A 23,739-nucleotide genomic window follows, 5' to 3' on the forward strand; every position below is an offset into this window, starting at 1 on the left:
ATATCAGGCAAACACACATATGTGCACTCTGGCTACCCAAGCACAAATATGGTATTTAACAACATTCCTTGCTTATGAAGGCTGGCTATACCATCTCCATGTTGCTGGTTGGTGATAATAGTTTCATAGCATACATACAAACATAATACTTAAGAAAGACATTTATTTAAAGAACTTATGATGAAATCCTTAAAAATAACTCTTAGTTATTACAAACACTACAATGACTGGCTCCATCTTCTCTACATTTGGTACATTCCCTGCATATGTTTTGCAACATTGTTTCATAACACTCAGTATTCACTTGTACATGCACATGTATTAATAATTCAGTAAAACAGAATTACTTCATATGCCATCATCATCACACAATGCAGTATATTCCAAGAGCAAGAAAAGCATGTACTTAGATGCAAAATAAACTATTATGGGAGATAAATCTCTCTTTTTTTAAAAAATGCAAACTGCTCTTCTTATTTGGAGATTTATCAGCACATTCATGGTGCTGAGCCACCCTGTTCCCAACATTGCTATTGTTAGCTGTCCCATTTCTGTCGGGACAGCAGAGTTACCCAGTTCTCACGGGCTAATCAGTCAACTTCAAACATGAGCACAGATGTAGGCCTGCCTATGTAAACATTTTAAAGGTTTTAGAAAAGTATAAAGCAGACAGTGGACATCAAAATCTTCTGGAGTATCTTGGGTCTGACTAGAGCTCCAAGTCATATAAACATAGCATTCCAGGCAGACAAATTAAATTCGTACTCCCTCCCCTAACTATGTAAGTGCTTTTAATAATCCCCATATGATTGTAAGCACTTTGAAAGTGATTTGAGTATGTTAAATTTATCTCTATAATTCAAAGCCGCGACAAAACCCCCAGCCATGTATGTAACCTTCCATCAAAACACACATCAAGCACTTAAGAGAGGAAGCCACACACACCTTTTCTAGGAGTGTGTTGAGTGTGCTGTCCACCCGCAAAAACACTCTGCATAGTTACAATGCGAACACTTGTAAACCACCACTGTGTAGAATTTTAAGGGCAGCGTAAACTCCTGCTATATTCGTGAACTCTTAATCAAAACTGCTGCAATAATTTAGCATTTCATGGGATACAGCTACAGCCACCAGCAGTGACAAAGGCAGAGACCGGGACCAGTAGCGGACTTAAGGAACTTAAGACGTCGGGCCCCAAACGGCTCCCCGGGACGCCCCCGCGGCCTAACGCGCACGGCGAGCGGCAGCTCCCTCTCCCCGCTCTCCCCCCGCCCGGCACCACCGGGCGGATCAGCTCCCTGACTCGCCCCTATCCCCCCGCCCCGGACAGGCACTGCCCTGCCAAAATGGCCGCGGCCTCACAGCGACCTCCGCCGTCCCCCTCCCCCCTCCCCTTCCCCGGCCTTCCCGGCGCCCCGCCCCAGCGCTCGCCTCGCCCCGCCCCCCGCTCACCACCCAAGATGGCGGACGCGCCTCCCGTGGCTCGGCTGGCTCTCCTGCCCCCCGCCCTCGCCTCGTCTCGCCCCGCCCCGCTACCTTTCTGCGGCCGCTCCACGCTCCCGCGTGGCGTCATTGGTCGGCGCCTCGCGCGCGCCAAGCTCCCGGCCGCAGCCAATAGCGGCAGGGGAAAGCTCACGTCCGCGCGCGGCCAGCCCACCTCCTCCTCCACAGCGATTCGCTCGTACAGCCCGGCCCCGCCGTGCGCACGCGCAGTAGCGAGCAGGCCCTCGCGCAAAGCCCGAACCCGGAAGGCTCGCCGTCCAATCAGCAGAGGGTTACCGCTCCGCGCGGGCTGGCCGCGCCTTATAGCCTCGGCGCATGCGCTACCGCCGCCTCGCGGAGGGAGGGAGAGGGAAGAGGCGCGGCGGCGGCGTGGCCGCAGCGCGCAGGCGCGATGCGTGCGGCGGGGGCGGGCGGAGTTCGCGGCGTCGCTGTTTGGAGGGGGCCGGGAGCGGGGCCGTTAACGGCGGCGGCGCGGGGAGCGGCGGCGCCCCCTGGCGCCGAGGCGTGTCCCGGAGGAAGCAGGTACCGGCGGGGGGGGGAGGGGGACGAGGGAGCGAGCAGGGGAGCGGGGCGACGACGCGGCTTTAATGCGCTTCTTCGTTTGCCCCACAGGCTGCGGACATGCGCGGACCGGGGGCGGCTCGAGCGGCCGCCGCCGCCGCGCGGGGCTCACCCCGTGTCGGCCGTTGGCCCCGCGACGCGGCCTGGGCCGCCGCCCGCGCTCCGGCGTGAGCCCGCGGTCCCCGGCAAAGACGGAGCGTAGCGTAGCGTCCCTCTGCGCCGCCGCCCTGCGGGATGGAGGGGGAAAGAAGTAAGCCTTAAAAATAATAACGTATTTCGAGCAGTCGTTAGGTAGATCTCGTAAGAAACCCTCCTAGGCATCGGCAGTCTTCATTTAACCCCTCCTGCCAGTCAACAACACGAAATTTCGGGGCCAGAATGAGTAGAAACAGTCTATAGATACAGCATTGAAAGCACCAAATAGCTCCTTTACACTTGAGGTATGTGTTTTCCTCTCTGTGTCACTGGTGGCGGTAGTCAGACATTTGGTACCTTCAGTGTGGTTGAAGAATGCCACTTACCTATCCCTGGTGATAGGCCAGTGGAAATACACATGCTTTAGCTTGCATTTGCCGAGGCCTGGATTTTTTTTTTTTCCTGTAGCTTTCACTTCTTCCTAGATAAATCAGTTTAGTTTCAGTAGAGCTGTAGTTGCAGCATTCCTTTTTTTTTTTCAATGAGAAATAATAAGCTAATAGGAAGCAGGGTGTACATAGCCTCAACTGATATACTGAAAAGTGTGGGTCATCTCGTGAAAGCTGTATGCTTTAGGTATATTAAGAAATTATCTTAGTTAAAAAAAAATTCCTCCCACATCTTATTTCAAGTATTGTTTTGCTAAGTCTCCACAAGACTCTTCTGCTAAACATGTGACTTCTGTGTATCTTTTGAAAGTGGAATGAGTACTCTCACCACAATGCTGTCTCACACAGTGCTCTAATAGTGATAGCTATTGTAGCTATTTATTTGTAGAAATTCAGGAAAAGTACACAGCTATAAGGATTTTGATTTTCCTACTAGTTTCTTATGTACTTGTGTATTCTGCACCCTCTGCAGTGCTGTCGGACTGCCTTAAAGTGGAGAACTTTACCAGTTCCGCTGAAGAAAGAGTTGAAGGTAATGTTATTTAGATTTATAGAGGGAAATGGGAAAGTATGTATTTGGCACCACTTCTAGTTCAAAAATGATTACTGGAGGACAATGGTTTTGCCTTTTGTCATGTATTTAGAAGATGCGTGTTGGAAGTACAGGTTTTTCTCAGGAAATAGTTGTCCAAGTATTTCTTTGTTATCTGGCATAAGTAGCCCTGGCTGTGGCTGCTTGTTTCTTCTCTAGCATTATTCCTCTAAAAAATGCTAAATAAAGAGATTTATGGCCACGAGGATCCTCACCAAGGGAAAAGAAAATCCCTGCACAGTTAATGGCCTAAGCCAGCTTTAGAAATATTTCCATCAGGTGTCAGTCCACACACTCAGTCATCAGCTGCTGAGATCATTTTGAAGGCTGAGAGGGTAGATGCTTCCTATATCTGTCTGTTTCTTGACCTTTTTGTCAAGATTGACAACAGCAGCATTAAAACTAGAGAGAAGATTAGTAATATGAGAAGACTAGTAATATGAACATCTGAGGATTTGGGAACTGAAATTAAATGGTGAGCTTCATACACCAATGTCTCCAAGGAAAGCTGTGTTACATTGTATTTGCCGCTTTAGCCTCGGATCATTCAAGCGTAGGAATTTGGGAAGCGTTTCGAAGATGAGTAAGTGACTTGAGCACTAAATGTAGTAGTGATACATTCTGTTTGCTTTTGACCTGTACAAGATTAAAACTGGTGACCCAGAAATGAAAGACTGTTTTCTGTTAGACATCCTCTGAAGTAATCTATCTATCAGTGCTGTCCAGACACAGCAAAAGTACTGAAGTACCTGAAAACAGGTTAGAAATATTGGCAGCAGTTTCAATATGCACTGGATTTTTTTTTTACTAGGATTTCTCAAATATGCATTTTTAAATGCATGTGTTAAATATATCTGTTTCTCCTTATTTTAAAATAGTGAAGCTGTCATGTGGAGCAGAAGCTGGGAATGCCCCAGGACATGTATTGTCTTTTGGAACGGTAGTGTAGGATTCCAAGAGACATTGTGAGCATCTTTGTAGTAGGACTCTGATTTTTCCATGTTTTGTTTATTTCTGTGAAGATAAAAGCTTGTGAAATGGTGTTGAAGAGTTAATGCCTTTCCAAACCAGTAGTTTTATAAGATGAAGTACCTTCAATGTTGCATATTGATATTAAATATCAAGCTCTTACTCAGCAGACATAAGCAGCAGCTCGTGTTGTGGTGACAAAAGATTGTCACTTTCCTGACTACTGTTGTATCCCTGTGTTCCCCTCTGACTTTTGAGAGTAACTGCAGGCTCTGAACCACCATAACATTACTCAGGTCTTGTTACATTGGGCAAGCAGAAGTCATTTTCTGCTAAGGAAAAAAAATAAAGGAAAAATTGTTTGCTAGCCTGACAAGAACGCTGTGTTTTGTGACTTCTGGGGAGGTATCATCATACGTGTCTGCACGCTTGCCAATCCAGACTTGGCACCTGAAACCAGAATATAAACAGAGTATGGTGACAGTGGACTCTTACTCCAGATATGGAGTGGAAAAAATGGATTTAATTATTCTTTCGTGTTTGATTGTTGATAAAGAGAAATGTTAACCATGACAGAGAGCATGTTCTCTTTTTTCAGCATGGTCTAGCAACACCCTGAAACATACTCCCTTTTCAGAGTTCTTGCCAAAGACATACTGCTTATGTTTTAGCAAGAGCTCTTGTGGATTTAATATCTCACAGGCACTTTTCTGTTCAATAGAGGGCTATTTTCTTTTTTTTTTTTTAAAAAAGAACTCTTTAAACAAAATTATATTCTTTATAAATTATAATCTTTATAAATATCCCTAGTGGAGGAGGAAGATGTGACATAAAGGTCATATAAATTACTATACCTAATATCACTTGGTAAACAAAATTTACCAAACTACTTTTATCTCAAAACGAACATTATCTTCCCTGGAAAATATACCAAAAAAAAAATATATATAGGACAGGACAGTCAACTTATGTAGCTAAAGGAGGGTATGGCTATAAAAAATTTCCAGGTATATTTTGTTTAATGGTATGTTTAGTTCATTCAGTTGAAAATATTCTTATGTATCACTTCTATGAGTTTCATTGCTGATTAATTTCTGTTCGGACTAATTTGCCAGTATTTGGAGAAAGGCTTCTACAGCATCCTTTGTAGTCATACTTCAAAAACAATTTTAAGGATGCTCATGGACCATCAGAAGCCGTTCCAGCTCATCACTTGACTTCTGTTTCACTTTTCTGGTTAGGTTTAGGAATTGACTTTTAAAGGTATATACAACATCCTGACTGATTTTTCAAAAGTGCCAAACCCCTGCCTGTTGTTATAGTGAGCGTGAGCATTTGTAGTCTACCAAGAGCTATTGTATATTTAGACTCCTGGGAAGCTGCACAGACTTGTAAATGGAAATTTTCATTTCAGGTGATCTGAAGACATTTTGGACACAAATGGAAGGTAGAAGAGTGGACTTCATATTTGAGCAGGTGCAAAATGTGCTGCTGTTACTGAAGCAAAAGATCAAGAATGGAACTGCTACAAACCAAGGTTTGAAATCATTGTAATGGTTGAGCAGAGCTGGGATCAAGCTGTAGCCCACTTTGTATAGGGCTGTATGATATTTGCCACAATTGTATGCATTTAGAAACCATATTCTAAAAGCTTTCTGAAAGCCAGAGGATGCTCAGTGCTGATTCACAATTACTAGTGTGAGCTGTAACTTTACTGTAACTCCTAGATGAATCTGTTCAGACTGAGGAGTAAAAGGTTTCTGACAACTTGTGTTGCACTGCTGTAGCCTAGCATAGTGGGGAAACAGATGACTTAAGGGGATTCAAGCCTTGTGTTTCCTTTTAGTAGTTCCTAATATCACTGTCTTTATTATCATTACTTAAGTTAAACCTCATATCTCTGCTGTTTTGTTCTTTTATGTAGATTGCTGGCAGGCTTGGGCCCTGGTGAATGAAGCTAATCTAAGTGATCTCTTAACTTTGACAAAAGGTATGTGCGTCTTCACTGTATTTAGTCAATACATGGCTTTAATTTATTTTGTTTTACTCAGCAGGAGCTTATTTCCTTTAATGGAAAACAATAAACTAGACCTGAGAAATCCTGTTAGCATTAAATGGAAAAAGCTCTAATTACTAATTTCCTCAGGTGCTCTGGACTGGGTATTCTCATGTGGGTTTTCACTTTTGCGGTGTATGTGCCTGTGTGTGGCTGGTATCCAGTGAAGATGGAGTTTGGGCTAATAAACCCTGATGAACCTGAGCTGGCTACAAGTAGAGTTGGCCTGTGTGTCTCTGTTCTCTCCAGGATGTTCAAAGCACATCTTCTATGTGGATGACTCCACTTACTCCAATACCCTGGCCTCCTTTTACCTCAGATAATGAAGAGAAATCTGTGTGTTTCATACATGCATTATTTCTGTGTGCTTTCATAATAACAATATGCACAAACTTAAAGGTACATGGGACAGCTTAATGAGAGAGAGACAGACAGACGGAGAGGCACTGAGAGTCTCTCTGGCTTGTGCACCTATATGCAAACACATGTCTTTTGTGTAGGTTTTAAGTAGAAGCTGCTTTTTAGTAGTGCACTTGCTAGCATGTCTTTGTTAGCTGTAGTTCACAGTGGTGCGTTGTCTTTAGCGTATTTTGACAGTTCCCTGTTCAGTAACTCAAGTAACTTCAGTTATAAATTGCATGTGGATTGCCAACATTCTTTGCTTGTATTCCATTTCTTTCAGTAAGTGATGTCTTTGGACACAATATACAGGAAAACAAACCCAAATTGCAGGCCGTTCTTACGGATAACAATGCTGCAAACTCAGTAGAAGGCTGTCACAGGTCAGTGTATTTATTTCACACTTCTTTCCAATTTAGCAAAGCTTGTTGTTTGACATAATCTTTATTGCATTTAAAAGAGTTCTTCGCTCTCTCTAATATTTATTCATTCAATGTTTTAAACCTAGTTTTGAATCTGACATTTTTCAAAGAGAAAATATTTTTAACTTGGCATACATGAAAAGCCTGAGTTTTTGAGTAGACTTGATTCAAATTTGCTATTTGAGAACACAGCAGAATGTACCAGGACATTTGGCTGTGAATACAGATCCACAAGTATTACCAGGATTATTAAAGGGCGGACTTCAAATTTTGAGTTCAGTTCTCAGGTCTTTCACAGACGATGCTGTCTGTTGGGCAAATGACTTAAGTCTCTTCAGGTTCTGATCTGGAAAATTAGGGTATAAATATCATTTCTATATAAATATATCACTTCTATATTTTGGTATGCAAGTTTTTCACAGGCAGAAGTAGTTGCCATTTATCTGAGGTGCCACTGTGAATGCCTTCACGTGGTGTGAGGATGGTAGCACGATGCAAACGGTAATTCATTGAAGCCCTTAGCCTTTTAGCAATGGGTTGATTCTCCTGTACCAACAGTGCTGAACCACTAAAAGACTGAGTGCTTTACTAGTTGTCTAAGATGCTTTTTTGTTTGTTTTGTTACTCCAAATAGCAAGAAGGAGCAGAAGGAAAAATCAGGTTCAGAAGCGTCTAGTGAAATACAGAAGTTACCTCTAAATCTGCAATACCGGAATCACAAGTGCTCTAGTGCATGTCTTGCTAACAGACCACTGAGCTCCTACAAGGGTGAAAATCCTCTTAAGATACCGATTTTGTTTCACTTTGAAAGACGACATGCAAAAGCTGATTGCCTTTCAAAATCACTGGATGTGAATTATAAAGCTCCCTGTGGAAGGAGTCTGAGAAGCTTTCAAGATGTGCAGAGTTATCTGTTTGAAACAGAGTGCAATTTCTTATTTGTTGATCACTTCTCTTTCAACACATACGTACTGTTGGGCAGGAACACTGTAAATCCTGAACCCCTTGTGTTTGACTTTGATATCAGCAGTGGAGCTGAGTCTGTCCCTGTTTCCTTCTGTAATGATATTGACCGTGCAAGATTACCCTATTTTAAATATCGGAGGGCATCATGGCCACGTGGATATTATCTCAACAATTTTTCCAGCATGTTTGTTGACTCGTGTGACTGTACAGATGGCTGCATTGATAGGTAGGTTGAAACACCTGATCCCAAACAAGTGACATGTGATGCGTCAACAGCAACATGATGTTGTCAATTTGAAGACGCATGCTACTAAACAGTGCCAAATTACAAAGGACTGACACTGCTGTGGTGTCTGCAGTACTGTCTTGTGCCGTGCACTGTGATGATTGACACTGTGCTGTGTCTTCTCCAGAACTTGGGTACTGCTACCTGCACAGCCCTGGTGATAGGGAAGGAAGTGACCATGTGGTGGATTAATATGTTCCTTTTCCTTTCTTCCCAAATTGGCAATGCCTCTCCTCCAAGCAGAGCTGGCAAGCAGACCTCTTGGCTTTGGGAAGGGAGTGAAGGAGACACTTAAGCAAACTGAGGAAGGCTTATTTTCCTGGGAGGTATGAAGGGATCCTGCACGCCAACTTCTACTGCAGCTTCCTTTTTGGGATAGTATCTTTTGGAGCTGAGTTGGGGCAGCCTGGTGAGAGGAGATAATTTTGGACATAGAACGTAATGAAGGGCAAAGGAATAAACATCTCTGTTCGCAGCCGCTAAATCCCATCTCTCTCCTTGCCTAAACAGAAACTATGAAACCCTGTGGTAACAGGACACCTTTTTGTTCTGACCTGTGCAAGTGGTGTTACTCATTAACGTCTTTTCCTGAAGCCTAGTAACTCTGAATGATGTGTTACTCTATGAGAAGCTGTCACAGTTACTTTCATGTAAATTTAATTATTATCTTATCTTCAATACCATCTCTGCCTATAGTTGTTACCTTGTTTTTGAATCCATTTCATACTGCTGACAGTTGCAGCAGGTGCGCATGCTGGTGTGCAGTGTTATTGTCCATTCCCAACAAAAGCTTGAGATCAAGCTTGCCAAAAGCTTGCCTAGAATAATGAAGCTTCAGGAATTCAAGTTACGTAGTTTCCACTGAGCAGTGGGGAACAGCAAGCACATAGCGTGTTCCTCCTAGGCACTGAATTTCACCCATAGTTAAGAGGTACTTTAGCTGTGCAGTTGTGGGGGTCAGGCTTTGGTTGGTTGCTGTTTACAAAAAAAATTGCAAGTCTTTGGAGCTGTAGTGACATAAGATGGTGCAGATGGCGTTATTGCATGAGTTTTCCAATTGCAGTGTAAAATTACTCACTTCCTGGGGAATAGGGTGGGAGGAACGTAATGAAGATTGCTTCACCAGATTGGGATGCTGTGCCAGAACAAATGATTTGCATTTATTCGTTCAATCCATTTGACAACGTCCTGTTTTATAATTAGTTTCTGTCCCAGTTAAGTTATTTGCATGGGTCTCTTACAGAGCTTGGGGGAAGAATGAGGGGAGAAACATGACAGCTAAAGAAAAAGAAGAAAACACAATTATAGATTGTAAAGGATATATAACCAGGCAAGAGACAAAGAAGATGGTAGGGTACTGAAAAATGACCTGATGGAGTAAAGGTGGGGAAAAGCATATAGTCTAGCATATTTTAAATTAACTAGATTTAAGTTTGATTACACTGCTCCAAAAATATTTGAATTTCCATATGATATTTTACTGCTGATCTTCTAGGTCAAAATGTGCGTGCCTGCAGCTAACTGCAAGAGGCTGTAGTAAAATTTCTCTGTCTCCAAGTGCTAAAATGTCTCGTGGATACAGTTACAAAAGACTGGAGGGACCGGTTCCTAGTGGGTAAGAAACACAAAATTGATACTGTTATTTTATCTTTATACTGTTAATTTGTTATTACTGTAGTGTGCTGATTCATTCAGGCATGCCCAGGGGAGAAGAAAGAGGGGAGGAGGGCTGCCACAAGATCGTCACAAATTATATCAGCCAAAGAAGTGGGGAAAGAGCCACCCCTTGTTTTTGCACTGTGTCCTGACCAGCCAGTTGCTCTGTAGAACTAAAGTCCTAAAGAAATATCAGCTAGCTGCTGTTGCTGGATTTGGCATGGGACATGTAGGGAGCTTGAGGAATAAGATAGCAGCCGCTGCTGCAATGTGTGCTGCAGTCCCTTCAGGAGGCCAGCCAGGCAGGTGGGGAGTGGGCATCGGTGCTGATGCCTGATGCGGGAGACATACGCCACCTCCCACGCCAGGTGACTGGTGTCCATTTCCCCTTACCAGTCTAGGCAGGTGCCCTGAAATTCCCATCTGACCCGCAGCATCATAAAGTTAGCGGCTCCTGTGAAATAATACCTGGCCTGTGAGAAGGTGCCAATAACCTCAGGAGTGTAGGAAAGGAATTAAAAAAGTGACTTTCTGCAATGGCCAAGGGCTGAACCTATAGGCTTAAGGAACCCCTTTTCCTAATCTTGTGTTGCTGTATGATGTCAGCTTATGGTTGGTGTACAGAATTAAAGCTGCCATTGAAGTTGTTCAAGAAACTCAACACTGTACCCATCCCAGAAAAAAAGTCCAAAAAGGTACAATTGTGAATGTTTTTGGCAACATTTGGTAAATTCTAAAACTTGTGTCAGCTAATAAAGTTCAGACAGACAGGCTGTCTTTGCTAAAATCTGTTGCAGCATAGAACGAAGTGCTCCATTAGGATTTCTGCATCTGTGTGATTTCCTCCTATAAGATACAAGATAACATTTATTTTTCCTGTCTACCTATACCAAATCTGTCTGTCAGTCTCTTAAAATTGGTGAATTAAGAATCAAGAAAATTGTGAGTTCCAGAATACTCTATACAATCAGTTATAGCCTGGGTCTTTGTCTTTTCAGTTAGCTGCTTTATTTGTGCTCAAGGAGGAAATTAATAATAGCAACTTTGTTTTGGTAATGCATTGTTTAATATTGTGATTTTTCTCTTTTTTTTGTTTCTCTTGACAGAATTTATGAGTGTAGTGTGTCATGCAGATGTGACAAGATGATGTGTCAGAACAGAGTTGTACAGCATGGCATCCAAGTTCGGTTGCAAGTGTTCAACACAGAAAAGAAGGGCTGGGGTGTCCGCTGCCTGGATGATATCGACAAGGGGACATTTGTTTGTACTTACTCTGGTAACAGAAGTTGACATGTGGAAGTTTATAGTACAGTTCTTCCCTATGTTGAGTGCCCTGGAACTTTTTTGAGAACGCAACAGAGAAATAGTGTAGGGTTAGAAGAGGAGTTGAGTGCCTTGCAGGTGGTCAAAAGGACAAAAGAACCTTGAAAGCTCTGCAGTGTGATGGTGCCAGCCAAGCATTCAAACTATTCTGGAGCAAAGCCTGTCTCAGACTTCTGATTTTTCCCTCACAGGCCTGTGTATCCTCTGCAAGGGCTAGTCTCCCTTTAGTATAAATGCATTCATATTTTGCTTTCCCAAATAATGATTTTGCTGTTTTTTAATGTTAATTAGTGCTGGAATACACAGTGATTGGGATTTAACACACTTAGCAAACAAACAAGCTTAAAAAATTTTTTTTTCTTTTTCTTCCAGGCAGATTAATGAGTAGAGCTGAAGTTCAAGTGTTGGGAGGTGCTGGTCAAGAGCTGACGGAGCAAGGTGCTGTGAATGACAGAGGGCACAGCGTTTTTTCAAAAAAAAGAAAACTCGACACTGGTTGTTCGGACTCTGAGGTTGAACTAGTGCCGACTCTCAAAGATCATGTTTTTGAGAAGCAGGAGTCTTTGTCTCAGACCATGAATGACGAAAATAAATCAACTGTGTAAGTTTATTGGCACAGACATACACATAGCAGAACTTGCATGCTGCTATTCTAGAAAGTCTTCTGTAAAACTTACAGTAGAACTGACTGTCCTCAACTGTTGAGCTTTTCTTTTCTTAAGCTTTTTTTAATTCTTGATTTTTTTTCTAGTGGGACAGAGTTATTCCTATAAATTAATTTCCCATAACGTATGTACCAGTTGGGATTCCTAGAAAATGCCATTCACTTCCTGGATCTGTTCAGGGCATGCATCATTATGCTAGTTTGAAAAAAGAGAAATCATTTAAAAATACTTCATGTCACTGAAGGGTTAGCCACTGAAGTGGCTAACAAAGGAGCCACTAACAGTCATGTCCTTTGGTTCCAATCTCTAAACCTCTTGTTTTTGTAAATCTCTTGCTCTTTCCTAGGAAGAGTCTAACAACACTTTGCTTTTGCAATGAATTATGCAAAAGCTATAGTCCTGTTTTCACTTTTACATTCAGGGGCTCATAGCTCCATTTCCTAAAATTCAGGCTGCTTTACAGGCTTTTATGGTTTTGCCAATAACACGGTGCTGTCTCCTCAGAAGGGAGCAGGGAGTTTGTTTTCCTAAACTTTATTCCCTGCTCTGCCAGACCACTTTGTAAACACTTTCTTTTTACCATCCGTAAGCAATTGCAAGTTTTTGCTCATTTCCCAGAAGAGCACTATGTAAATCTGTGAAAAACACCATGAAATTGAAGCTGGAAACTTTTTAAAATACCTACCAGTATCTTTTTAGAGTATAGAAGCTCTTACTAGGGGAAAAAAATAGTAATGGAAATGAAGGATACAGAATTTTAAATCATAGCAAGACAATGACCAGACATGTATTTTTCACTTGAGAGATGAAACTTATTGGGCAGCTACAGGAAGACTTGACTCCAGGCAGCAAGCACTGGAAGAGGAGAGGCTTTTGCAACAGACATGGTTAAGATTGTGTTGGAGAGTCAGAGAGAGGATTAGAGCACATCAGTGAGACAGGCAACATCTACAAATTCTTATTTTTCTGTAATCCTGAAATTGATAGTTGCACTGGAAGGTGTGCCTATTTTGAGCTTCTAGACCAGCTTCACAAATTCTGATTTGCATTTCAACCTCTTGAAAAGTTAATGAATTAATCATTTTGTAAATTACATAATTATCAGCAATTAGCTAGATTTTACTTCTACTAAGTTCTTTTACTGTAATTTATAGGGAAGTGTAGTTGTATACTATACTGCAACCTTAAATCTCATTAGTTACCTTTCCTGAGAGTAAAAATGTTTGAAATGTGAGGTACATAAAAATATTATAGACAAAAAAGCCTTTGTTCATAGAATTAGTAAGGTTGAAAGGGACCTCTGGAGATCATCTAGGCCAACCTCCCTGCTCAGCAGGGTCACCTAGAGCATGGTAGACAGGGTTGCATCCAGGCGGGCCTTGAAGATCTCCAGAGAAGGAGACTCCACAACCTCTCTGGACAACCTGTTCCAGTGCTCCGTCACTCTCACAGGGAAGAAATTCCCCCTCATGGTCAGGCGGAACTTCCTGTGCTTCAATTTCTGCCCATTGCCTCTTGTCCTGTCACATGGGACCACTGGAAAGAGTTTGTCCCCGTCCCCTTGACACCCTCCCTTCAGGTACTTGTACACACTGATAAGATCCCCCCCTCTTCCCCAGTCTTCTCTTCCCCAGGCTGAAGAGGCCCAGCTCTCGCAGCCGTTCCTCGTAGGGCAGATGCTCCAGCCCTCGGATCATCTTCGTAGCCTTATGCTGGACTCTCTCCAGTAGCTCCATGTCTCTCTTGTTGTTCTGCCTTTTAAGCAGCAACAGTCCAACTGATCTGAAAAACCTTTGAGAGTACACCTGTGTGCTTAGTCTTAATGTCATTTACCCAAGCAGGTTGCCTTTAAATGGCAAACCAAATATAATCATGTAAGAATGTCAGAACTTCTGATGACCACTGCAACTTCTGAATGTGAAAAGGAGGTTTCAGTCTTAAGAAAGCCTTAGAGTAGCATTTTTGCCATTATCAGTAGCCCAGGGAAATACCACGATGTTTTATATGGCAAGGAAATGCATATAATGTAGTAAGCTGTAAGTTTTCTTGAGTAGGAACTATTACTTATTGCTAGACATTACCAGCTTAACCTACAATGAATACCTGTACACTTTCTACAGTACTCAGCACGTAATGAAAGTGAATGTGACTTTGATGTCTTGAAAATATATGTTTCTTAGAAACAATTATGCTTCCTATCCTATTTCAACCTTCCCCTGATATAAAGGATTGGGATTCTTTTGTGCTGGACTGTTGTCTATTTCTGTTACACATTCACCGTGTCTCTCTGTTTACCTCTCTGTCCCTTGGCCCAGCAACGTATGTTCTGTTCTCCTGTTAGAAAGCTACAGTGTCAAAACTGTTGAAAGCAGTATCAGGAAAAAGGCAAAATTCTGTCTGTAGGTACTGTATTCTGAGATGAGCAGATACAATAATCAGTTAAATAGGATAGAATTTTAGTCTGGACATGAGAACTGGGAAGGGATATAAAAGCAGCTGCTAATCTCTTAATATGGTGAACTGTTTTTTACAAACACTATTGAGAACCTATTTCCTCAGTTCTTAAATTTAAAATAGTCACAGAACTTGCAGTGACACAAGACTGCAGGCCTTGGTGTAGTTTGTTCTTTATGAATGGAAGATTATTAGAGAAATGTGTTGCAAGAGTTATTTATGAGTCCTTTTGTCTCTTATAATTTGCTTTTGACCTTTCTATACAGGGTTTGTCCAAGGAATTTGAATACTGCAGCTATGAGAAGGCCTGGAACTAGAATAGCTGTTCTTCACAATCACCATCTAAAAATGGTAATAATAATAAACAGCTTTAATAGATTCATTTTCACTGTGCTGAATATATATGTTAATTTTGACCTTTTCATCTTTTACATTTAAAAAATTCTAATGAACTTTTTTCATGAGGTTGTCATGCTGGAAGCTATACCACATTCCTTCTATATTATCAGTCCTCCAACATGTTCCCTGAGAACAGCACTAATTCTTCTTGTAGCTTTCCTTTCTTCACCCTCACTCTTCGATTCCACTCGAGTTATGAGACTCTCTGGAAATCACTCACCTCCTCTGTCCCCCATTGTAGCTAATTGCAGTGATGGCGACTCTGAGTGATTTCCTAACGTCTCCCCGAAGAATGACATAGCAGGGAGAGAAAAGAAAAAGATCCGAGTAGTTAACTGCAGTTATATCATGCAGTGGCCCAATTGGGAGAATTAGTTCTCCTCTGGATGTGAAGCATTGCCTGAAAATATGTGCAAAGGAGGGAAACTGTGGTAAACCTACTCTCTGGGTTTCATTGCACTTAAGAAATGTGCATCGGATTTCTCTATGAACAGTCAGCAATGCTGTCCTTTCTGGAGCTCCCATAATTAATTTCCTTTTTTTGGTGGGAGAGGATAAATATTGCCACTTCTGTTTGCTTTATTGAAATCATGTAAATAGCTTGTTTGGGCTTTGGTTGAACAACTTATGTAAGCATGTGTGTAAATCCTTCTGCAGTCAGTGGGACTTAAACATTTGCTTATTGAGTGGGGACCTGCTTCCAACTTATTTTGAATGATAATTTAAAATTAAGATGTTTGTTGCACTGTAATAAATGTTTGGGCTTTTGAAACTCAGTCATATCCATACGTTACAGTAGATTTAAAACTTTTACTCCAGAGCCCTAAAATGCAGATGCTTTCCTGTGTTGACCCAAAGCTACATACAGCAACAATGCATCATGCCTTTTCATTATTTTTTGTTCTATTTACAGGAAGTTGATACACTGGTGCACAGTGCCAGCTCAGATGAAGATAATAGTTCTCAGCCTCATCAGTCAAGCAAAACAAAACTAACTATTGGAACAAAGAAAGGAAAAGAAAGTAGGTTTGCAGAGCTGTGAATACTACACTGTTTGTATGCTTGTGCCTCATTAGGTGATAGACTTAAAATGCAGGCAGTGATCGTTGGATGTGTACAGGCCTATTCTCCACATGATGATGATGATGACCACATATAACACGTAGGCTGTCTTACCAGAGCATATTGGTACAGAAATTAATACTACCTTGCATATTGCAATGCATTAATTTATACAGGACAACCTTTTGCCTGGAGATTTTATCTTGGGACATGCTGAACAGTCATCAGAACAGTTTCTCAAATACAGTGCTATTCTGGGAAAGTCAGTCTTGCAAAATATTGCCATCACATCCAATACATGGTCCAGGCTACCAAAATAGAACAGGTTATAATGATGAGGTTGGGGGAAGTGGCTCAGCCTGGAGAGTGTGAAACAGGTATTTGCTCGTATGGTTTTTTTCCGTCTTTAATTACGGTTTGTGATTCTCTCCAGCATGAAATTAAAGGTGGAGGAGGAGGATAAAATGCTATGTGGAAGAAATCAATTTGGAGTGGGATTTGAAAGGGAGAGACTAGGTTGCTCCCAGGAGACTTGAGCAAATGCTTTAGACATTGCAGCAGGAAGTGTAGCAATGAGAGGTATAAAAGGGCAGAGCTGTGTTACAGCCTGGTAAATAGCAAGGAAGCTCCATGTGCTTTGGAGAATGAAGAAAGGTGGGTGGGGAAGAGTTTAGAGCCAAGCAAGGGAAAGACTTTGGTCTGTAGTGTCACTGCTGACTTACTTTAAACTGGTAATGAAAAATAGCTTTTATATATCCAGTGACAGAGTCTGATCAGCAGCAGAAGGAAGAACATCAGATGCAAATTGGACAGACTGAGCTTACTGATAAGGACAGTGCAGAACGGAAAAGAAAGCGTCTGTCTCGGCAAGGTGCTGCCTATGGCCTGTTGGCTGTGCTGGATGATGCTTGTGCTGTGAGACAGTCAGAAAATGTGCCACAAAAAGCTGACTGCAAAGAGGAAAAAAACAGGCAGTCAAAACAAAAGGCGTTTTGTGAGGAGGCTGATGGTGACAGGGCACTTCTGAAGAATGCTAACGATGAAAATACTTATATACTGGATGCCACAAAAGAAGGAAATGTGGGTCGTTTTCTTAATGTAAGTAAAAAGTTGCACGTCTTCTCCTTGATGTTTTGGCTTAAATTATGTATTTGCATAAACCTGAAAGCTTTCGTAAAAGTCTGTCCTTGCCTAACCAAGATTTGAGTTGGGCACATGTCAAGGCAGATGACGTGGGGCTTCCTGCATACTGAAGTGACTGAGCAGCCAGTTGGGTCATGCAGGCTGGGAGTGCCTTTCTAAGATGCATAGTACGTAATGGGTGTAGTTTTTGCCACCTCTAGGCCCAGGAGTAGATTATCATAGAATCAGTAAGGTTGGAAGGGACCTCTGGAGATCATCTAGTCCAACCTTCCTGCTCAGCAGGGTCACCTACAGCATGTTAGACACAGTTGCATCCAGGCGGGCCTTGAAGACCTCCAGAGAAGGAGACTCCACACCCCAAGTAACATGTTACATTTATCTCCTAAATTTTGAGTGGCCTTTCTATAGTAGTCCAGAGAGCAGGTGGCACATTTTAATGAACCACAAGTTTTCTCTTAGCCTTTTTTTTTCCCAAACCATTGAAAAATCTAACTCAAAGTAAATTGTGTGATATTGTAGAAAATTGTTCCACAGTTCTATCACGGGTTGAGAAGGTGGTCTTGCATACTGTGTAGATATCTGCTTAATAAATGTCTCTCAATTTTGAATTGACAGAAATAGTAACAAATTCCAAAGAACTCCCAATTAGTATGAATAGTCCATATGAACATATGTACATACTCTGCACTTAACTTATTTTCTCTCCATTGGCATTGATACATACATGTCTTCCAGCAAAATTCTTGCATATTTAAGCTGTTCCTCGTTGCAGAGGTAAGATGACGATTAGTAGTCCATCTCTCTTGAACCTTTCTTCTGCATCTATGACCATATGTGTGTTCCTACACACAGCCAACTGACCTTTAGCATCTCATATCCATTTGCCAAAATACCTGATCATTTCATCTCCCTAGCACTGCTCTCCTGACTGACAGTGTGACATGCCTGTCACTTACTGATTATTTATGATGCATCCTGCAACAGGTGAGGAAGAATTCTCACTATAAATTACTGGAGGGCAGCTTGATAAAAATAACTTTATTTTTCTAGGCAAAAGTACTTCTGTAAAACGATGGAGATAATACTTTAAAGAGTCATAGCAAAAATCAGTGTTAGTGGCATTGAGTAGTAAAGATTTTCTGTTGATTGGAGAAGGGGAGAAAGGGACTACCTTTAACAGTGACAGGTATCTAACACAAAGTGGGTTCTTCAGCCAAAGACTAGATATTTCATTGTTTTTAATCCAAACATTCTGTTTCACAGCACAGCTGTTGCCCAAATCTCTTTGCACAGAGTGTGTTCGTAGAGACTCACAACAGGAGTTTTCCATGGGTGGCATTCTTCACAAACAGGTGAATTTTTTAAAAAATTTTGACGCTGTTTATTCAAGGCACTAGGGGAAGAAAACACTTAACTATTAGGAAAATTTACGCTGAGTGGGCAAATGTTAAGGTCGTGAAACCATAAAACTGTGTTCTTGTTGATGACTCCTTATTGTGCACTGAAGACTTGAGGAATACAGCTGTTGATTATTATTACTAATGAATTTTTCTTCAGTTTTGCAATGGAATGTGAAGTGAGGCAAGCTTGATTTTGATGCATCCCTTTCAGGGATAGTTGTCTTTAAAGGAAAAGTAGATTTAACTCAGAGTGGTCATTCTGAAAGCCAAGATACATTGATTCCAGTGTTGCACCTCAAAGCATGGCCAGCAGATCTGGATCTCACAGGGCCAGGGCTGGAGCCTGCAGAGTCTTAAGGCTGAGACACTTTGGCCTAGCAAGCTGGCTGCAGGCCTTCTCCCCATAGCTACTGAGAGAGGCAGGGCTCTGTGTCACCCCACATGTCTTGGAGGGTAGCAGATATTCAGAGTTTGAAATTTTCTCTGGAAGCTTAAGATGCGAATCTTACTCGTGAAGGGAGCTAGAGAGAGCTGGTGCCAGTGGGACACAAGGTAAAGAAGGCAGCTAAGCCAGGGAAGGGGAAGCTTAGTTGCAGGAAAGAAACAGAGCTGATGGTTATGGCACTGGGAGTGTTAGGTGAGAATTTACAGTACAGAGGGGAGAATTTTTTCCAGAGAAGCCAAGACAAACGAGCTCCAGGCAACACTGATTGTCTGGGGAGCCTAGCAACCCTAGGCCCTTGGTACCATGCTAGCACAGATGCACTGTGATTGCCCTGTAAGGAGGGGTTCAGAGGACTCTGAAAACAGTGTTTTGAAATATGTCAGATCTTGTTTTAGCTAGAGTCTCTTCCTCATGTATTTGGTAAAGTAAAGAAACACATACTGAGGTTTGAGGCCAGTGAAGAGAGGTTAAAAAATGGCCAGCAGAAGACACTTAGGGAAGAAAAGATCTTGCTGAACGAATGTTCCTCTGGCTTGTCATCTTGCTTTCCAGCAATGAGCTGTTTGCAAGTTTTCTACATTAAGAATTGCATCTGGATCACCAAGCTTAATGGCACATCTTCTATGAACTTGCTTGATTCCTTTTTCATCTGTATATTTTTGTCCTGCAGAACATCCCAAGGCAGCAAGTCCCATATTGCAATTGTTTGAAGTCTTCATTTTGTTTGTTGTCAGCTTGCTGCCTGATAATTCACTGGATGTCCCTTATATTTGTCCTGTGAGAAATATCAGAGAATTCCTCCCTTCTTTGTAATATTCATATTTTATTGCATCTTCCCTCAGTTGTCTGTGTCTCAAATTGAAGCATCCTAGTTGCAAGTACTTAATTTGATATTCATTTCAGGCAATTAGTTTCCTGCATAAGAAATTGCTTCTCTTCCATTTTTGTCAGTGATTGGTTCATAGAAGGGGTACAAGGAGCGTGCATTTACTTTGAGTCTTGCACTTTGTGCACAGTGACATTAAAATTTCATTAAAATGGAGCTTGTCAGACCAAAAATGATGATTTTCATCACCAGTGTATCTATGGATCTATTTGAAATTAGAAGATATGTACTTTCACTGTACATAGTGAAAAGAGCAAAACTGGCTGTATTCTCATTTATATGTATTCACTGATATATGTTCATTTTTTCTGGGTGTGTATGTTGTTTCTCAGAATTTACCTGGAAGTTAGAACAGATTGTTTAGACTCTGACCCTATGGAATTGTTTAATAAAATTATTTTCTCTTAGCTATGAGTATTTACACTCTCCATAGCTTTGGTAGGCAAAGCAGCAAGCATGTGCCAAAGAGTCCTTGTATGTCTTGGTTCTCCCCCAGCAAGCTGCCTGTGCAATGCTTCCTGTCCCCTTCTGTTTTGAGGTTTGCATGTGAGTCATTGACAAATTGTAAGCACAGTAATCTTTCAGTTAATTCAAACAAATTGACCAAGTGTTTTATTCCTTAGGCATGTGAAAGCTGGAACCGAACTCACGTGGGATTACGGTTATGAACCTGGAAGCATGCCAGAGACGGAGATTTCGTGTCAGTGTGGATTTCAGAAGTGCAGGAAAAAAACCTTATAGACAAAATTTTCCTATTGTTGGCACTTTATATACCTGGAGATTCATATGCTGGAAAGGACTATGCAGTCAGCAATGCACTTAAACAAATCTGTGGTGCTAATTTTGTCCAAATAAAATGATTCTGATCTGATCATCTTTTTAATTCACATCTAAATTTCATTTTTATAGTTTGCAGAATCAGAACTGCTTGTCATAAGCATAAAACTCTTCCTAGATTATTTCTGTGCTCCTACTCTCTTTTTCCCTCTTTCTTTTTTCATTCACAAGCAAAGTTCATGATACACTGGAATAACTCATCTTTCTGTACAGTCTGCAACAAAAACAAGACTGATGCGGAGCAACAGTTAGCTGATGTTATTTGTACCCTTCCAGAAGGCTGAGCTAGAAAAACTCATGATTTCTGAAACTCATATGAATGCAATTTACTCTGCTTGAAGGTTGCCAGAAGATAATGAGAATGATCTAAATATGCGTAAGCCTGATAGATGCAGCGACACAAATAGTCTTGAATAGTGATGAGATTAATCAGAACAGTTTTGCAGAGCTGTGGTCGTGCTCCAAAGAGAGCTGGGAAAGTCCTGCTCCTGCAGGAGAGAAATGACATTGTTTATTTGATTGCATCTCTCTGTTTGTCTGCGATGCACAGAAATCTCTGAGAAATCCACTGTGCCTCATTTCAGTGTCTCGATGTATAATGTGTATTAGGAGAGACACAGGAGTCCTCTGTTGTGGCGTTTGTCAGTAGGTTGGTAGGGAAAAAAACACGCTATGTTAGATAACACTGAGTGCAGGTGAGTGAGGAAGCTGTAAAATTTGATAGATTCAATATTCTGCCTTTGAAATAGAGCAAGGCACAGGTATGCAGAATGGGGTAGTTGTGGCTTTGGAGTCCACTGGAGCCTTGTGCAAAGAAAGCAGATTTTAAACTGCCCGTAGCGTTTACCTTACATTAACTTCCTGGATTTCAGAAGCTTGAGTTTTGTTGGTGTTGATGCTCAGGAAGGTCATGCATGTAAGATCATGCAGAATTGTCAGGTAATGTTTGCTCAGCCATTAGCAGATTTTACCATTGGATTTCCTGCTTTACAGAGCAGAGAGAAACACTGTTTAAAAAGGCAGTGATCGCTTAGGCAATTGTATATGGGAATTAAATAGGTTTGAGACTGCTGTAGCCACAGAGTAGGTTCCAAGGCTACATCTGTACTGCAAAAGTGAAGCAGGAACCAATTCTTGACCCTGAAGCCAAGAAGCTGCAGACTGGCTAATATCTACATGGCTTAGGGTTAGCCCCCTTTTAGTTAGTGGTATCTTTGCTTTATAACTGTGGATGAACATGGTACCTGTGGCCAAAATAAGTTTTTTGTTTAAGATGCTTCAGAAGAAAAAAAAAATACAGCACTGTGCTCAACACTGTCAAAAGCGTTGGTTTTTATTTTTTAATAGTGACTGTGGATATATGTCAGATATTTTAGAGTATGGGCATTTGTGTGGACATTTTGGATGGGGTATTTAAGGATGCAGACACTGACATTACAGCTCCTGTGCAGACTCCTCATTAATCGCTACTGAAGAGCACTACGGAAGCTGTATGACTTTTCAGAGCTTCCTCTGTGGTCGCACTGGGATTAGTACTGTGACTGGGGTTTGAAATGTAGGCTGCGTAGATCAGTAATGTGATCTGGCAGGAGAAACAGCACATGGTATGTGTCCCAAAATCTGCACAGTTTTGTTACCGGATAATTGCATTAATGTGTCTACTAAGGCTGCTCCATCTCCTCCTCTGCCTCCCTCCCTTTACACATTTTGTAAGCCCCATGCCTCTGTGTTGCTGGCTTCCCATCATTTGCAAGAGCAATACTTTCTTCCTTCCTTGGTTGGATGTTTTGGGGGTGGGGTGGGGAGGAAATTGGGTTGAGAAGGGGTCCTTAAATTCCTGCCTTGCTTATAGTGGAAGGGGAAGGGAAGGAGTGAAGGAAAGGGGTTCATACTAGGTTTTTCTGATCCCAGGAAATGGTGAGCAAGGAGAGAGGCTCAGACTTCCACACTTACTAGCTTTTACATGGGGATAGCAAGAAAACTGAGGTGCTTCTGGAAGCATTATTTCATTTCAAATCCCCCAGCAGGGCAGGACGGGGTTCCTACATTCCCAGCAAGAGAGTAGGGACCAGTAGACCATAAGCATTAAACTCACTCCTAAGTACAACTTAATTCTCTGTCAAGCATTGCATTCAGTTTTGCTTGCCCTCAAACATGCTGTGCGCTGTGCAGTAGCGGATTGTGGGTAGAGGAACTGAGATGAGAGGCATAATATTTTCAGGTACATGCCAAAACATGCCACAGTTTGTCAGCCTTAAGGAGTGGGGAGTAATGCTCTATGTTGGGAATCCTTAGCACAAACAAATTCATGGCTGGCTCACTGGCACTGCCTGCATCTCCACGATGCTCTCAAATGTCATAGTCTCATAATCTCAGTATGCATGAGAATTTAAAGCCCTCTAAAAATGGACCTTTAACAGACATTTCAGAACAATGGGGAAGCCTGAGCTTGATATGAAACCTTGACTCTTCTTCCACCCAGCCCTGTTTGAGAGCCTGGCTCTCAAACAATGGTAACATGAAGCCAACCTGTCCTCAGCTTTTGTCCTAGTCACTGCACTCTGTGCTTATGCGTGGTTTCATTATGCATCTTCAGGGCTATGTACAGAAGAGCGAGGTTACCCCCAAAGTTGGTACAGGAAGAGGAGTTTGGACTTTCCCCATTGACCTGGCAGCTTAGCATACATATTGGGAGTGGAGGGAGAGACTGGTTGCTTCTCTCTAGCCTGGAGGAGCAGGACTCCTTAAACTTCAGCTGATCTATGAGGGACTCAGGCCTCCATAAGGGATGCAACTTGTCAGGTCAGGCGGAGGCTGAAGCTCCCCAGCCCCAGCTCTTATGCAAGGGTAGACTTCACCTTCAAAGGGTCTCAACCACACAACTCTGGGCACATAGATTAGAGGAGGAAACACAGGCCCCCACAGCCCAGGACAGCAGGGAGCAGAAGGGCTGTCTCTGATGAGTGTCTGTGCTCCCTCCCTCTCCAGACCTGCTCCATGTCATGCTGCCCAGCTTTGTGCCTTGCCTCTTGGTGTCCCATCCTTTTCCAACCAAATCCAGCCTTTGCCTTCCCTGCCCTGCTCACTTCTCTTCCACACCACTGTGGCCACTAGACAGCAGCAGTTAGCAT

At 42.2% G+C, this 23,739-nt stretch overlaps 2 protein-coding genes across 3 annotated transcripts in view; one reads left to right on the forward strand and one right to left on the reverse strand.

Moving 5' to 3' along the window:
- Nucleotides 1-1,573, reverse strand: part of CAB39L (calcium binding protein 39 like) — a 62,147-nt gene extending 60,574 nt beyond the window's left edge. Inside the window, exon 1 of one of the 2 annotated variants that reach the window (XM_062567029.1) lies at nucleotides 1,537-1,573. The gene's annotated coding sequence lies outside the window, so the exon portion shown is untranslated. Of the gene's footprint in view, nucleotides 1-1,452; nucleotides 1,515-1,536 lie in introns of those variants that run through there. The other variant, XM_062567028.1, reaches the window with a different exon arrangement.
- Nucleotides 1,574-1,934: 361 nt separating this feature from the next.
- SETDB2 (SET domain bifurcated histone lysine methyltransferase 2) overlaps nucleotides 1,935-23,739 on the forward strand; it is a 47,893-nt gene continuing 26,088 nt past the window's right edge. The window contains exons 1-15 of the mRNA XM_062582020.1: nucleotides 1,935-2,025; nucleotides 2,116-2,314; nucleotides 3,121-3,180; nucleotides 5,624-5,746; nucleotides 6,134-6,199; nucleotides 6,948-7,047; nucleotides 7,721-8,278; nucleotides 9,834-9,953; nucleotides 11,101-11,270; nucleotides 11,690-11,918; nucleotides 14,703-14,787; nucleotides 15,749-15,857; nucleotides 16,643-16,995; nucleotides 18,304-18,392; nucleotides 20,395-20,509. Of these exons, the coding sequence (XP_062438004.1) occupies nucleotides 2,299-2,314; nucleotides 3,121-3,180; nucleotides 5,624-5,746; nucleotides 6,134-6,199; nucleotides 6,948-7,047; nucleotides 7,721-8,278; nucleotides 9,834-9,953; nucleotides 11,101-11,270; nucleotides 11,690-11,918; nucleotides 14,703-14,787; nucleotides 15,749-15,857; nucleotides 16,643-16,995; nucleotides 18,304-18,392; nucleotides 20,395-20,509 (2,193 nt within the window). The 5' untranslated portion in view covers nucleotides 1,935-2,025; nucleotides 2,116-2,298. The remainder of the gene's footprint in view (nucleotides 2,026-2,115; nucleotides 2,315-3,120; nucleotides 3,181-5,623; nucleotides 5,747-6,133; nucleotides 6,200-6,947; nucleotides 7,048-7,720; nucleotides 8,279-9,833; nucleotides 9,954-11,100; nucleotides 11,271-11,689; nucleotides 11,919-14,702; nucleotides 14,788-15,748; nucleotides 15,858-16,642; nucleotides 16,996-18,303; nucleotides 18,393-20,394; nucleotides 20,510-23,739) is intronic.

Source organism: Rhea pennata, chromosome 1 (genome assembly GCF_028389875.1).
Source record: "Rhea pennata isolate bPtePen1 chromosome 1, bPtePen1.pri, whole genome shotgun sequence".
Classification (NCBI taxonomy): Eukaryota; Metazoa; Chordata; class Aves; order Rheiformes; family Rheidae; genus Rhea; species Rhea pennata.